The sequence below is a fragment of the Podarcis tiliguerta genome (assembly GCF_965153285.1).
Source record: "Podarcis tiliguerta genome assembly, chromosome: 2".
Classification (NCBI taxonomy): domain Eukaryota; kingdom Metazoa; phylum Chordata; class Lepidosauria; order Squamata; family Lacertidae; genus Podarcis; species Podarcis tiliguerta.
This window is the reverse complement of record NC_139535.1, coordinates 24884637-24898159: the sequence shown is the minus strand read 5'-3', so window position 1 is coordinate 24898159 and position 13523 is coordinate 24884637. Positions and strand designations below refer to the sequence as shown.

Here is a 13523-nt window from a genome sequence, read left to right as displayed (position 1 = left end):
CATTACCTGCGTACAGCACATCTATCTCCTTCTCTCTCCTCTCACACACCCCCAATTCGGATCGAAGCCGGCTTTGGGTGCGGGGAGGGCACACATAAAAATGCAATATTTCTTAGGACGGTGCAGGATCGATACTGGACAGAGACGGATAGTGCGTGCGGCTACCAACGCCGTGCGCAAACCCGGCTTCCCTAGCCGGCGGCGGCGGCGGGAGCGGAGTCAAGGTGGGAGAGTGCAGGGCAGGTGGGCGACACCCCCGCCCCAATCCCACGTGGGCCGCGTGCGCGCAACCCGCAAGTGAGTGAAAGTGGCACCTGGAGAAAGCGAAGGCAGAAGGGGGAGGACGTGGGGGGGGGGGGAGACACTGGAGGCGCCAGGTGCCAACTAGCCTGAGCGCCTCCAGCTAAAGCGCAACGCAGGCGAGGAGGTGGTGGCCCCCTAAGGAGATGCCAGAGGAGGAGGAGGAGGAGCAGGCAGGCGGCAGGACGCGTAGGGAAGCATCAAGGCGCTAGAGCGCATTGAGGAGCAGGAGGCGGTGACAGCACGCCCGGCCCCGAAGGGCGCCCGAGACACGTGAGGGGAAGCAGCCGGGGGCCGAGTGGGAGGCAGGCAGGGCTGCGAGGGGAGGGGGGCGGGCGGCGAGGAAGCAAAAGCGGAGCGCCAGCAGCTGCGCCGCGGCCCCTCGCTCGGAAGGCGCAGCAGCCTCGGCTCGCCCTGTGCGCAGCGCGCGCGGCCACCCTAGCCAAGCCGAAGCGCGCCCAGGCCGGCCGGACAGCCCCCCTCTCGCCGCTGCCATGTTCAGCCGGAGCGCGCGGAAGCGCCTCTCCAGCCGATCGGTGAGTCCGCGACGATCGCGTGGTCTGGGAGACCCGGTGTATGGGGGGAGAGGGGTGGGGGGTGGGAATCTGCCGCGGTCTAAGATTATGTCGTGGTCTGGGCGTGGGGAAAGAAACGGGTCCCGGAGGGCGAGCCCACCCTGGCAAGCGAGAGAGAGACCCCCCTCGTGCGCCCTGGCCAGGGCATCGCGCCTCACTGGGCACCTCCTCTCCACCCCTCCACCCTTTGAACAGGTTGGTCCGGGACCCCCGCCCCCCTGTGGCGCCCACCCACTTCCAAAGGCAAAGCCCCCGCCATGGCTAGGTCACAGCACCTTGACTTGCTGCTCCCTTTGTCCAAGGCGCGGGGAGAACCGGGTCACTTTCCCACCAGCTGGACCTTTTCAGATGCTAATCATCTGCTTCCACCATCCAGCGCTCCTCTTCCGTGGAGGGAGATGCCGTTTCCCGATGGAGCGATTTATTAAATTTGTCTTTAGATAATTAAAAAAAAAATGTTTGCAAACAGATCTACTCCTCATTTTATCAATGGGCGAGCAATCAGCTGGTGCGTCTTTAACAAGGTTGGGTCTGTCCCCCCCCCCCCCGCCATTCTTGCCAGGGAGGTGGGAGAGGGAGACACAGAGCAAATTGTTTGTATTCATGGGGTTCCTTCTTTTTCTTCAATGAAGTTGACCGCCTTGGGTGAGCTGGAACGAGAGCGGCCTTGCAACAACTGCGGTGACCAGTGTCCGGGCTTTGCGCTTCATAAATGGAGGTAAGGAGACGTTTCACACACACACACACACACTCATACTCAAACACAGTCCCCAAGGAGTTGTGAAAACAATGAGAGGCAGAGTGCAAGCTCGCTGGAAAGCCTTACGCCCTGTGTGTGTTTATGTGCTTTAAATGTGATCTCTGGGCGTATAATAAAACTTGGTGGTTGGTGTTGTTGGATTCCTCCCTGTCATATTGGTGTGTTGTTCTGTTGGGTTTGTTCAAGACTTCTTTCCGGCTTGTGATCATCCTTTCCCGCAATCGTTCTCTGTGGCATTATCTGCCCCAGGTCTCACACAAAGTTCCATAATTATTACTCCTGCTTCAGTTTTGACAAACAACATTGGGTGGCTTTTCTCTGCGTGCTTCATTTGTGAGCAGGACCTGCCCTTTGTTTGTAGGTTTTGATGTACTGACAGATGCATTTGATTTTAAGAAAAGCAACAACTCCGAAATCCACAGTCGGGCTGTGCTAACCAAAATGTCACTAAAGAGTGTGCAGTCTTTTGAATTTTCCAGAAATCGTCTTCAAGCTAGATGCTCTACAAAGCAGAAGTTGAGAATTGGTTGGGGGGAGGTTGTTACAGAAAAACTGGTAGGCTGTTGAAGCCTTGAGGTCTATATTTTGTCGCAGTCTGAAGATGGTTACCTGACTTAACCATAAACAAAAAATTTCCTTGCATTAGTGATGTATTGTCTTCCTAGCGATAGTGTGGTGTAGTGGTTAGGGTGCTGTATTTAGGACTTGGGAGACTAGGGTTCAACTCTCCACTCAGCCATGAAATTCACTGACCTTGGAGATCAGTCCCTATCTCTCAGCCTCACCTACCTCACAGGGTTGTTGTGAGAACAATATGGAGAGCGGGGAGAGCCAGGGATGCTACCTTGAGCTCCTTGGAGGAGAGGAGGGATAGACAAGCAAAATTAGCCAGTAAAAATAAAATGAGTGCTGAAGAGGGCACTGGAACTGTAAACCAAGAAATTCTTTAATAAAAATACATTTAAAAAGAAAGAAAGAAAGAAAGAAAGAAAGAAAGAGAAAGAGTTCACACAGATGCAAGCTGTCTCTACGTATGTAGAAGTAAAATTCGCCCCCCTGCCTCTCCCCCTTCCATTCTGCATCATAGTTGTGGTGCCCCTTGTGGCACCCCCAAGGCTCTGTGCCCAGTGTGACTGAACTGGTTGTTGTTGTTTAGTCGTTTAGTCATGTCCGACTCTTCGTGACCCCATGGACCAGAGCACGCCAGGCACTCCTGTCTTCCACTGCCTCCCGCAGTTTGGTCAAACTCATGCTGGTAGCTTTGACAACACTGTCCAACCATCTTGTCCTCTGTCGTCCCCTTCTCCTTGTGCCCTCCATCTTTCCCAACATCAGGGTCTTTTCCAGGGAGTCTTCTCTTCTCATGAGGTGGCCAAAGTATTGGAGCTCAGCTTCAGGATCTGTCCTTCCAGTGAGCACTCAGGGCTGATTTCCTTCAGAATGGAGAGGTTTGATCTTCTTGCAGTCCATGGGACTCTCAAGAGTCTCCTCCAGCACCATCATTCAAAAGCATCAATTCACACTCCCCTAAATCTGCTTCTGGGAGGAGGGTACACTTGTTGATTTGGACAGCTCAGTTATTGTGTACAGAGGCTGGACACCTGCTGAATACAACGTGTGAACCCCTCTGTGGCCACTTGAGAGGAAAGTGAACTCCTAAAACCGCTGTGGCTACAGTTGCCAGGTGAGCTTTCTTTTCTCTTCATCTGCTGGGAAAAGCAGTGGTCCTCTCAAAGCACAAGTGCAGTTCTGGACTCTGCTACAGACTTTCCGGATCCGCTGAGAGTGCTTCACTGTTGCGCTGTTCAAATGTGCTTGCTTTACTGTATTTTTAAATAACATGGATGCTTATTTTAATATTTCAATGAAATGGTTTGACTGGACATTTTTATTTACATGCTTTTACATTGTTTTGCACTTGGTTTTTATACTTGTAAACTTTGGCAATCAAGCACCATATAAATTCACAAAGGTCAATAAGAATACACCAGCCTTCCCCAAGCTGGTGACCCTGCCTGCCTGAGATGTGTTTGAACTAGATAAATTAATAGTCAGGACTGATGAGAGATGAAGTCCAACATCTGGAGAGAACCATGATGGCCAGTGGCGTAGCGTGGGGGGTGCAGGGGGGCCGGCTGCACCGGGCGCAACATCTGGGGGGCGGCGCGCTCGCACTCGCAGCTCTCTGCCCCTACCTGGCTCACTCACTCTCTCTCACTGCAGTGCTGGCTGTGCGAATCCAATCCGAGCCGCCGGGTCGCCGCCCACTGTGGAGGGGAGGGTGCCAGGCGTGCGGTGCGGTGCGGTGCGGAGAGAGAGCGAGGGACTATCTGGGGGAGGGACAGTGCAGCGGGGGGGGGGGGCGCAAATTACTTGCCTTGCCCCGGGTGCTGACAACCCACGCTACGCCACTGATGATGGCTACCTCGTCATATACCTTAAGGATTCTGACCACGGTTGCCTTTTCCTTAACTGTGACCCAGAACTGTAAGATGGCAACAACAGCTTTTGTCACAGGGAACCAGGCAGAGGGCCTTCTCGGTAGTGGCACCCGCCCTGTGGAACGCCCTCCCACCAGATGTCAAAGAGAAAAACAACTACCAGACTTTTAGAAGACATCTGAAGGCAGCCCTGTTTAGGGAGGCTTTTAATGTTTGACGCACTATTGTATTTTAATATTTTGTTGGAAGCCGCCCAGAGTGGGCTGGGCTATAAATAATAAATTATTATTATTATTATTATTATTATTATTATTATTATTATTCCTACCCAGATGCATAGTGTGTGTGTGGGGGGGGAGAGGCCTAACAGGGCAATTGCCTGGGGTACAAAAAAATTTAGGGACTCAAATATTTGAAAGGACCACAATTGCCATCTGGTCCAACCCCCTGTAATGCCGTAATCTTTTGCCCAACGTGGGGCTTGAGCCCACAACTTTTAGATTTAGAGTCTCATGCTCTACTGACTTGGGCTATAGAGCCAGGAACCATTGGATGGTTTTAATTTAGTTTATTGTATGATGTTGCATAAGCAAGTATATTATTGAAAACCATAAGGCATCGTGCAATTATCCGCAAGCTGATTTATTACTACTGTTTTCTTTGAGAGGTGGTCATACACTCTACATTTATAAAACCCATTTTGAAAAACAGTACTGTACATAAACATTTCACATGATGAGCCATTGGTTTTGTGTGGCACCTTTGTGTGGTGAGCCATCAGAACCAGAGCTTGGGACATCTTATCAGTGAAGTATTTTCAACTCCCCACCCCACTGGGCCCTTTTGGACACGAAGGCTTCTTGCATGAATAACTTCTTCCTGACTCTGCTTCGGTCCTTTAACTCTGACTCACCTCTGACAGCTGCCTGCAGCTCAGCCCTCGCATCTTTTTGCAAGATCTGCATGTTTCTGTGCAAGAACGTCTTGCAATCGCCTTACCGTAGGGTGAGAAACTCCTGCAACCCCATGGTACAGCCTGTCTCATTAAATGATTCACCGTGGGTTGAGTGGGTGCATTTGCAGTTTGCTGTAACAGGACATTTTCTACTGCTGGCTGCAAGCCCTGCTTAGATGGAGGAGCCATTATAGTTCGAAAGCACGTCAGAATACAAGTACAGTGGTACCTAGGGTTACAGACGCTTCAGGTTACAGACGCTTCGGGTTACAGACTCCACTAACCCAGAAATAGTACCTCGGATTAAGAACTTTGCTTCAGGATGAGAACAGAAATCGCGTGGCGACGTTAGCTAAAGTGGTGCTTCAGGTTAAGAACAGTTTCAGGTTAAGAACGGACCTCCAGAACGAATTAAGTTCTTAACCTGAGGTACCACTGTAGATAAATAGGTACCGCTCTGGTGGGAAGGTAAATGGCATTTCTGTGCACTGCTCTGGTTCGCCAGAAGCGACTTAGTCATGCTGGCCACATGACCCGGAAACTGTCTGCGGACAAACGTCAGCTTCCTCGACCAGTAAAGCAAGATGAGCGCCGCAACCCCAGAGTCTTCTGCTACTGGACTTAACTGTTGGGCGTCCTTTACCTTTACCTTAGTCATGATCACAGGAATTGCACCCTCGCAGGATGGATTCAGGCAGCCGTGCTTTCCGTCAGGCATAATTATGGAGATATATTCCAAATGTTAGAGGTGAAGTGGAATTAGGAGCAAAACTTGACAGCTGTTCCCCATACTGTGGACTAGTTCCAAAGTCTTGCTTGCCCATACAGTCATACTTCTTGTTACGTTCGGTTCAGGTTACGTCTTTTCAGGTTGCATCCTGCGGTGACCCTAAAGTACTGGAAAGGGTTACTTCCGGGTTTCGCCGCTCGTGCATGCGCAGACGCTCAAAATGACGTCACACGCATGCACAGAAGCGGCGAATCATGACGCACGCACACGCGGGTTGCATTCTGTTCATGTTGTGAACGGGGCTCCGGAACGGATCCCGTTCGAAACCAGAGGTACCACTGTATATGATAGTCATGGAGTCCAGTTGTGCATGTTGGACCCTTTCAGACAACTTCGACCTACTCCATTCCTGCTGATTGTCACTGAAGGTGCTTGATGCTCTTACAGTGGAAGTTTTTAAGCAAATGTCGGATGGCCATCTGCCAGGAATTCTTCAGCTGTGATTCCTGCTTTGCAGGGGATGGACTAGATGACAGGGGTCTGTTCCAGCTCTACAATTCTATGGCTCTAGGATTGCTGTGTGCCACGCATAACAATCTGTATGTATCTCCGACACAAGATACAGGGTAAAGTAATCCACACTCAGCCATAAAGCTCACTGGGAGACCAGGTTTCAAATCCCCACTCAGCCATGAACTGCGGGAGATCAGGGTTCAAACCACCCACTCTCCAGGTAACCTTGGAGGCCAGCCACTGCCTCTCCCAGCCTAATCTTGTGGGGGGCTAAATGAGGAAGGGGACCTTCCAAGATGCCCTTTCTTTAACTATATTAATGAACCAACCCAATGCCTTGTTATACCAAGCGCCATCACCCAACTGAGCTTCATCTCTTTCATCCAAGATGACCAAGAGCCACATCTTACATATGTACCTTAAGCATATACACAAACTCAATGAGAGGCATGAGCTTGCTTTTGCCAGGCAATCTCATTTACCACTGTACCTCGGGTTACAGACGCATCAGGTTACATATGCTTCAGGTTACTGACTCCGCTAACCCAGAAATAGTGCTTCAGGTTAAGAACTTTGCTTCAGGATGAGAACAGAAATCGTGCTCTGGCGGCGCGGCGGCAGCAGGAGGCCCCATTAGCTAAAGTGGTGCTTCAGGTTAAGAACAGACCTCCGGTATGAATTAAGTACTTAACCCGAGGTACCACTGTCATACCTATTGTTACGTTTGGTTCAGGTTATGCCTGAAAGATGTTAATTGATTAAGTAAATTTTATGAGAAATTTGTTTTGGAAAACTGTTACAATGATATACATTGAAATTCAGCCAGGGGGATTCGAGGAAGTCACTTAACAATGTTATTAAGAGTGGAATAATTACAGTTAGGATTTATGTTTGTTTGTTTATAAATTTTGGAAAATCAATAAATTTTTTGAAAAAAAAGTTTTTCCCGTGACCCTCTCCTAAGGAGGAAGAGGCAGAACATCATCTCCTATACAGTGGTACCTCAGGTTACATACACTTCAGGTTACATACGCTTCAGGTTACTGACTCCGCTAACCCAGAAATAGTGCTTCAGGTTAAGAACTTTGCTTCAGGATAAGAACAGAAATCGTGCTCTGGCGGCGCAGCGGCAGCAGGAGGCCCCATTAGCTAAAGTGGTGCTTCAGGTTAAGAACAGTTTCAGGTTAAGAACAGACCTCCGGTATGAATTAAGTATTTAACCAGAGGTACCACTGTATTACACTGGGCTCCAGAGACCTTTGGGACACCCCAAAACCCAGCATCTCTGCAGGGGACACCCCCTTCTCCCCAGTAAAGAGGATGGGGACCTGCTTTTGTGGTCCTGCTGGCTCGCTAGAGCAGATAGGGACACTCTTTGCGGATTCCCTGTTTATTTACTTCTGTCATGGGCACCTGACTGACTGTGAGAACAGAATGCTGGACTAGATGAGCCATTGGCCTGACCCAGCAGGGCTCCTCTTATGTTCTTAGGATGACTAACTCATGGCCTGGAGGCCTGATTGAATGCCCCCAGCAAATTTTCCTAATCAACTAAGGAGGAGAGGCAGACTGCGGGTGGGTGGCCACTCCCAGCATGTGGACTTTAGCGGGTTGGCCAAGGTTGAACGCTGCCTTTGGGCCAAAGAAGGCAGCCTTAGTCAGAATCAAGTTCTTTACTTATTTATTTATTGAGCAATTACACTCTCGTTTACCCTTAGAAATATATGTGCTGAAGGAAATCTGATGTTGGGATTATTTGCCCCCATTGGAGGCTAGTTATTCCAGTGTGAATGGCGTTATACTTTCTGTGCATCTAATCTATAATTTGCCATCTTGCTCACTTACCTTGCCTGAAAAGATTTTTTTGGGGGGAGTTCTTCACAGCCTGTTCTGGTGTTCAGAACAGCCCCGAATAATTTGGCTTTTGTGACTTTGTACACAGAGGAAAAAGCTACAAGCCTGTTTCAGCCACATTAAAATGCTTGATAAAGCTAAAAGAAAACAATAGGTTTCAAGGGAATGTACAGCTTAAGGAAACAAGGCTAGATCAATTAACCACTGGGGTTCTTAAGCTTCTTTCTCGTAATCTTTTAACTGTACAGTTTTTGCTGTTAAATGTAAATTGGACTTGGGGCTTCAAAGATGGGAATTTACAAGATACCTCGGGGAGGCTAGAGTTCTAAGCCTGTGATACATTCAGAAAGCAAATTGTCCCAATTGCTGATGCAAGCGTTGTGCATTTATTATCATTATGTGGAACCTTATGCTTCCTAATTAGCCATGATTTCTTTTTCGCCATGATCTGTGCTGCCGTTTTATTAACCCGGGCAAAAATTGCTGTGGCTAGGAGATCAAAGGGAATGGTTAAAAGTCCTTCGTGAAAGGAGGAGAATGTCTTGACTGACGATTGAAAAATATTCCTGGATCTATCTTTCTCTCTTCCTCCTCTGTAGGACGCATCACTTAAAAAGGGAAAAAGGAAAATGTAATTCCAAATGTTCTCTTCAGAGACACACATTTCATTTTATGTGATTTCATTCCTCTCCCTTTAAGAGCTAATTTGCACCGTACTTCTAGTTCGTTATTTTAATTTACAGGATGTGGCCTGTTTTACAATCTGTCCTTTCCTTAAATTGCTTTCAGAAACATTCTCCTGAAAGTACAGTTTCAATTAGAGCAATTATCCATACAAGTGACCGGGGGGGGGGGGGGGAGAGAAGAGACCATGTTATATTCTAGCCAATTGGCACCAGCAGGAAGTTGCCCCGGAGGCCTATCAGCACCCCCTCGTCAATGGTGGCTCCTCCCTTTTCCCCCACCCCTGCCATCATTGCCCCTTCCTCCTCTGTGTCTGTGCCGGCAACCACCTCTTCTCCCTCCCTGCTGTTTGGTAGGAGATCCCACTGGCCTGCCTATCTTCCAAAAGCTGGCTTTTAATAGGGTGGAGAGGAGGGAAGATGGGAGAGGGGCTGGAGCCACCCATCTCCTGTCATAATACTGATGTTGACAGAAAGAGGGGACATGTTGCGGGCCTTACAAAAGATATAGGGCCCTCTAATTATACATCAGAGCCCAAGACTGAAACATAAAACATACTAAACCCCCAATCTTAAATGGGATTAAATACAAAATACAGTCATACCTTGGAAGTACAGTGTTACCTCGGGTTAAATACTTAATTCGTTCCGGAGGTCTGTTCTTAACCTGAAACAGTTCTTAACCTGAAGCACCACTTTAGCTAATGGGGCCTGCCGTGCCGCCGGAGCATGATTTCTGTTCTCATCCTGAAGCAAAGTTCTTAACCCGAGGTACTATTTCTGGGTTAGCAGAGTCTGTAACCTGAAGCGTATGTAACCTGAAGCCTGTGTAACCCGAGGTACCACTGTATATATATTGGGAAAGCCCCGTCGGACATTCGGCTTGCAAAAATAGTTCGCAAACTGGAACAGTCACTTCCGGGTTTGTGGTGTTCGGGAGCCAAAACGTTTGAGAACTAAGCTGTTCGAAAACCGAGGTACGACTGTATGTATATTGGGAAAGCTTCCATAAAACACTTGGCCTTAAGCTTTGTGGGGTAGAGGGTACCCTTCAATGATATTTTGCTGAGCATAAATGGTATTCTTAAGTGGGCACTTGCTGCTGACTTTGGAGCACAATGGGAAATGACCTCTTATTAAGGTTACCAGACGTCCTCATTTCCCGGGGACAGTCCCCAGATTTACAAATCAGTCCCCATACAAAATCCATTGAAGTTGAAAAGTGTCCCTGGATTCATTGTGGGGAAAATCTGGTAACCTTATTTTAGGTATGTAAGTCCAGACCAAACCATTTCTTTAGCAGTCCCACTCAGAGACATACTCAGGCTCCCTTGTACCCTTGAAGAATTTGGTTTTGATACCCCGCTTTATCACTACCCTAAGGAGTCTCAAAGTGGCTAACATTCTCCTTTCCCTTCCTCCCCGACAACAAACACTCTGTGAGGTGAGTGGGGCTGAGAGACTTCAGAGAAGTGTGATTGGCCCAAGGTCACCCAGCAGCTGCATGTGGAGGAGCAGGGAAGCGAACCCGGTTCACCAGATTACGAGTCCACTGCTCTTAACCACTACACCACACTGGCTCCCTTGGCAAGGAGATGTACTGGTGCCCCAGACTGTCAGAGGAACCAAACTGTAGTGGAGAGGCGTGATTTTGGCGTCCCCTTGGGTGACCTCACTGACCCCTAGGTACACCCCTTGAATATGGGGGTTCAGATAGTTCCATCAGGGAGCCCAAACACTGTGCTAAAAATGGACCATTTCCCAGAACTGTTTTGTTTTGACTCGTAGAAGCTCTCTGGGGTCTCGGGCCAAGTTCTTTCCGAGCTTTGAGACAGTTTTAGGGGAAATGCCAGTTATTGAGTTCCTACTACAGTGGTACCTTGGTTGTCAAACTTAATCTGATCCAGGAATCCGTTTGACTCCTGGAACAGTTTGAAAGCCAAGGCCAGGCTTCCGATTGGCTGCAGGAGCTTCTTGCACTCAACCGGAAGCCGCGGAAGCACCGTCGGATGTTTGGCTTCCAAAAAATGTTCGCAAACCGGAACACTCGCTCCTGGGATTGTGGCGTTCGGGATCCAAAACGTCCGAGTACCAAGGCAACCAAGGTACGACTGTACCTCAATGCAGATGCTCCATTTCTGAGCAATAGGCCCTTCCAATAGCTCTGAACTGCGACACTCACAATGTTTTTGCAAACCTCCAGGCTAACGTTATGCCTCCTATGCCTCTCATGTCCAGGCTATGTGTGGCATTGCTTATGTAGCTGGAATGGCACCAAGCTGGCCCAAGAGCGAAGAACAGAAGCAGGCTGGCGGACCTGCAAAGTTTGCAGAAATACAAATATATAAATAAATATAGGGAGTGAGACTTTAAATGGAGGGGGGAGCCTCAGAAAGCATTTAATGAGGACTGAGCATGCTCAGTAGCCATGGAACGCTGGGGCAACAAAAATGGGCTTGGAGAGAGGATTGAGCATAGCAGCTGGAATCGTAAACTTGTAATGCTTCTCACTGCAACATTCTGTTGCAGTTCCTTCTTGTTTGGACTGGTTAGTGGTCATTGTTGGTGTTGCTGAAGCTCCTGTTAGATTTGTTGTTGTTGTTGGGCATGCTGAATCCATAATTTGAAAAGAAAAGAAAGATGACTTGGAATTGCCCCTAATTTCTCTGAGCTTGTTCTGAATCTCTGGAGATGTTCCTTTAGTGTGTTTGTACATGTCAGAATATCTGAATACCTGTCCGCGCCACAGTAGTTGACTTGCGATGCTTAGATTTCATAGCTAACCAAAGTGCTTTCTTATTTTAAATACCTGAGAATTTTCCACACAGAAAATCATCTGCAAACCAGCTGAGATCCAAACGGTGTTGAAATATTCATCTGCGTATGTTGTGGAAAGTCCCAGGGATGTCCTTCTCTCTCTCTCTCCCCCCCCCCCCTTTTAAACAGATGAGTAGAAGTAGCTGTGGTGGCACTTGGAGAAGGTGGCATTGTGTGCGCAAGTGAAATCCTGCTAACTCCTAGGGAGTCAGGTTGCTGTTTTCTAATCAGATCTGCTTTGCCTTAATCTGCCTTCCATTCAGCTTGTTAACAAGCTTTGGGCCTTGAATAAAGCTGTCATTGGAGCTGGGTGGCTGAATGGCTATTAGGAGTGCCTTTTGCATAATGCTCTCCTCTCTCCACAAAAAAAAAGGCCCAGGGAAAAAAGCGGTGGTCTGCTGAGAGAATAGGGCAGGGAATTTACAGCCTGTCCCTAATGCAATTAGGATGAATATCTAAACCTTTAAGGGCAACAAATGGTTACTAGCTAGAGATGAATGAGGCAAGCTGCATTTGCCATCCTGAGGCCTTTTGAGGATGATAATAAATGGCCTATTCAGATGGACATGATTTGAAGTTAAATGCGCCACTGCCTTTTGTTGCAGGCTGTAAAATATTCTGGTTGGGGCCTGGTATTTTCTGATCAATGTGTGTGCAGGCACCTCATGGATCTTTATTGCATTCTTGTGTGGGAGGAGGGTGCTGCCTCTAAAACTCTCCCGACTGAAAATGTTGTTGCCATAGTTATGTTTCCTTTTTTGCAGTAGCTTAAAATATCAGGGTGAGAGTGCGGAAGACTCTTGACTGGCACGTGTAACAATCACATTAGAGCTCCGCTTTCCTGAGTCCTTGCACACTTGGCGGAGGGAGCGCTGGGATCTGCCTCTCACTGCCATCCCATCATCTTGGACTGTCAAGAATTCACCACACCAGGTGCCTCCTGTCGTGTCATGCAACTTTCCCCTTGTCTTCTCAGGTCCAATCCAGCATGCTTAGTTGGTTAGGCTGCAATCCAAACTCTATTTACATAGAAGTAACCCTCATTGAATTAAATGAGACTTGCTTCTGAATAGACATGGTTAGGATTGCAGCCATAGTTACTAAATTGTTGTTGTTGTTGTTATATTCAGTGCTTTTTTCTTGGGGGACGCAGGGGTACGCATACCCCTAAACATTTTGTGAATCTAAGTTTGGACTCATTGAGGGGCAGTATTTCAATATGAGTAGAAAAATGAGAGTACCTCTAAACATTATTTAAGGGAAAAAGCACTGATTACATTTATACCCCGCCCATCTGGCTGGGTTTTCCCAGCCACTCCGGACAGCTCCCAGCAGGATATAAAAACATAAAATGTCAAATGTTACAATCAGAATATCAATGGATTTAAGTTACCTAAATCAAAAATCGGATATTGCTGTGTAGCACTTAAGAAAGCTAACTTTCTTTTGACCAGGGGTCAGGAAACTTTTCAGGGGGCCGGTCCACTGCCCCTCAGACCTTGTGGGGGGCCGGACTATATTTTGAAGGGGGGAAAATGAACGAATTCCTATGCCACACAAGTAACCCAGAGATGCATTTTAAATAAAAACACACATTCTATTCATGTAAAAACACGCTGATTCCCAGACCATCCGTGGGCCAGATTTAGAAGATATGGATGGTGGAGGTTGTAGCGTAGCAACATCTTGTGGGTTCAAGGTCCCCCAGCCCAGCCATAGGCATTTGGTTGGCCATTGCGTGCTGGGATTAGATTGGTCTGATACAGCAAGGCTCTTCTTAGCATTTTCAAACCTCAACATCCAGGATTGCAAGGACACCATTTTGAATTCATGCAGAAATCCTCATTTTAATTAGCCGACTTATTCAGTCTTCCCGAGCGCTGCACGAACAGACC

At 48.0% G+C, this 13523-nt stretch overlaps 1 protein-coding gene across 1 annotated transcript in view; it reads left to right on the top strand.

The window, feature by feature from the left end:
• The first annotated feature begins 363 nt into the window (after positions 1-363).
• Positions 364-13523, top strand: part of PRICKLE2 (prickle planar cell polarity protein 2) — a 254848-nt gene continuing 241688 nt past the window's right edge. The window contains exons 1-2 of the mRNA XM_083424929.1: positions 364-836; positions 1508-1593. Coding sequence (XP_083281055.1) covers positions 795-836; positions 1508-1593 — 128 coding nt within the window. The 5' untranslated portion in view covers positions 364-794. The remainder of the gene's footprint in view (positions 837-1507; positions 1594-13523) is intronic.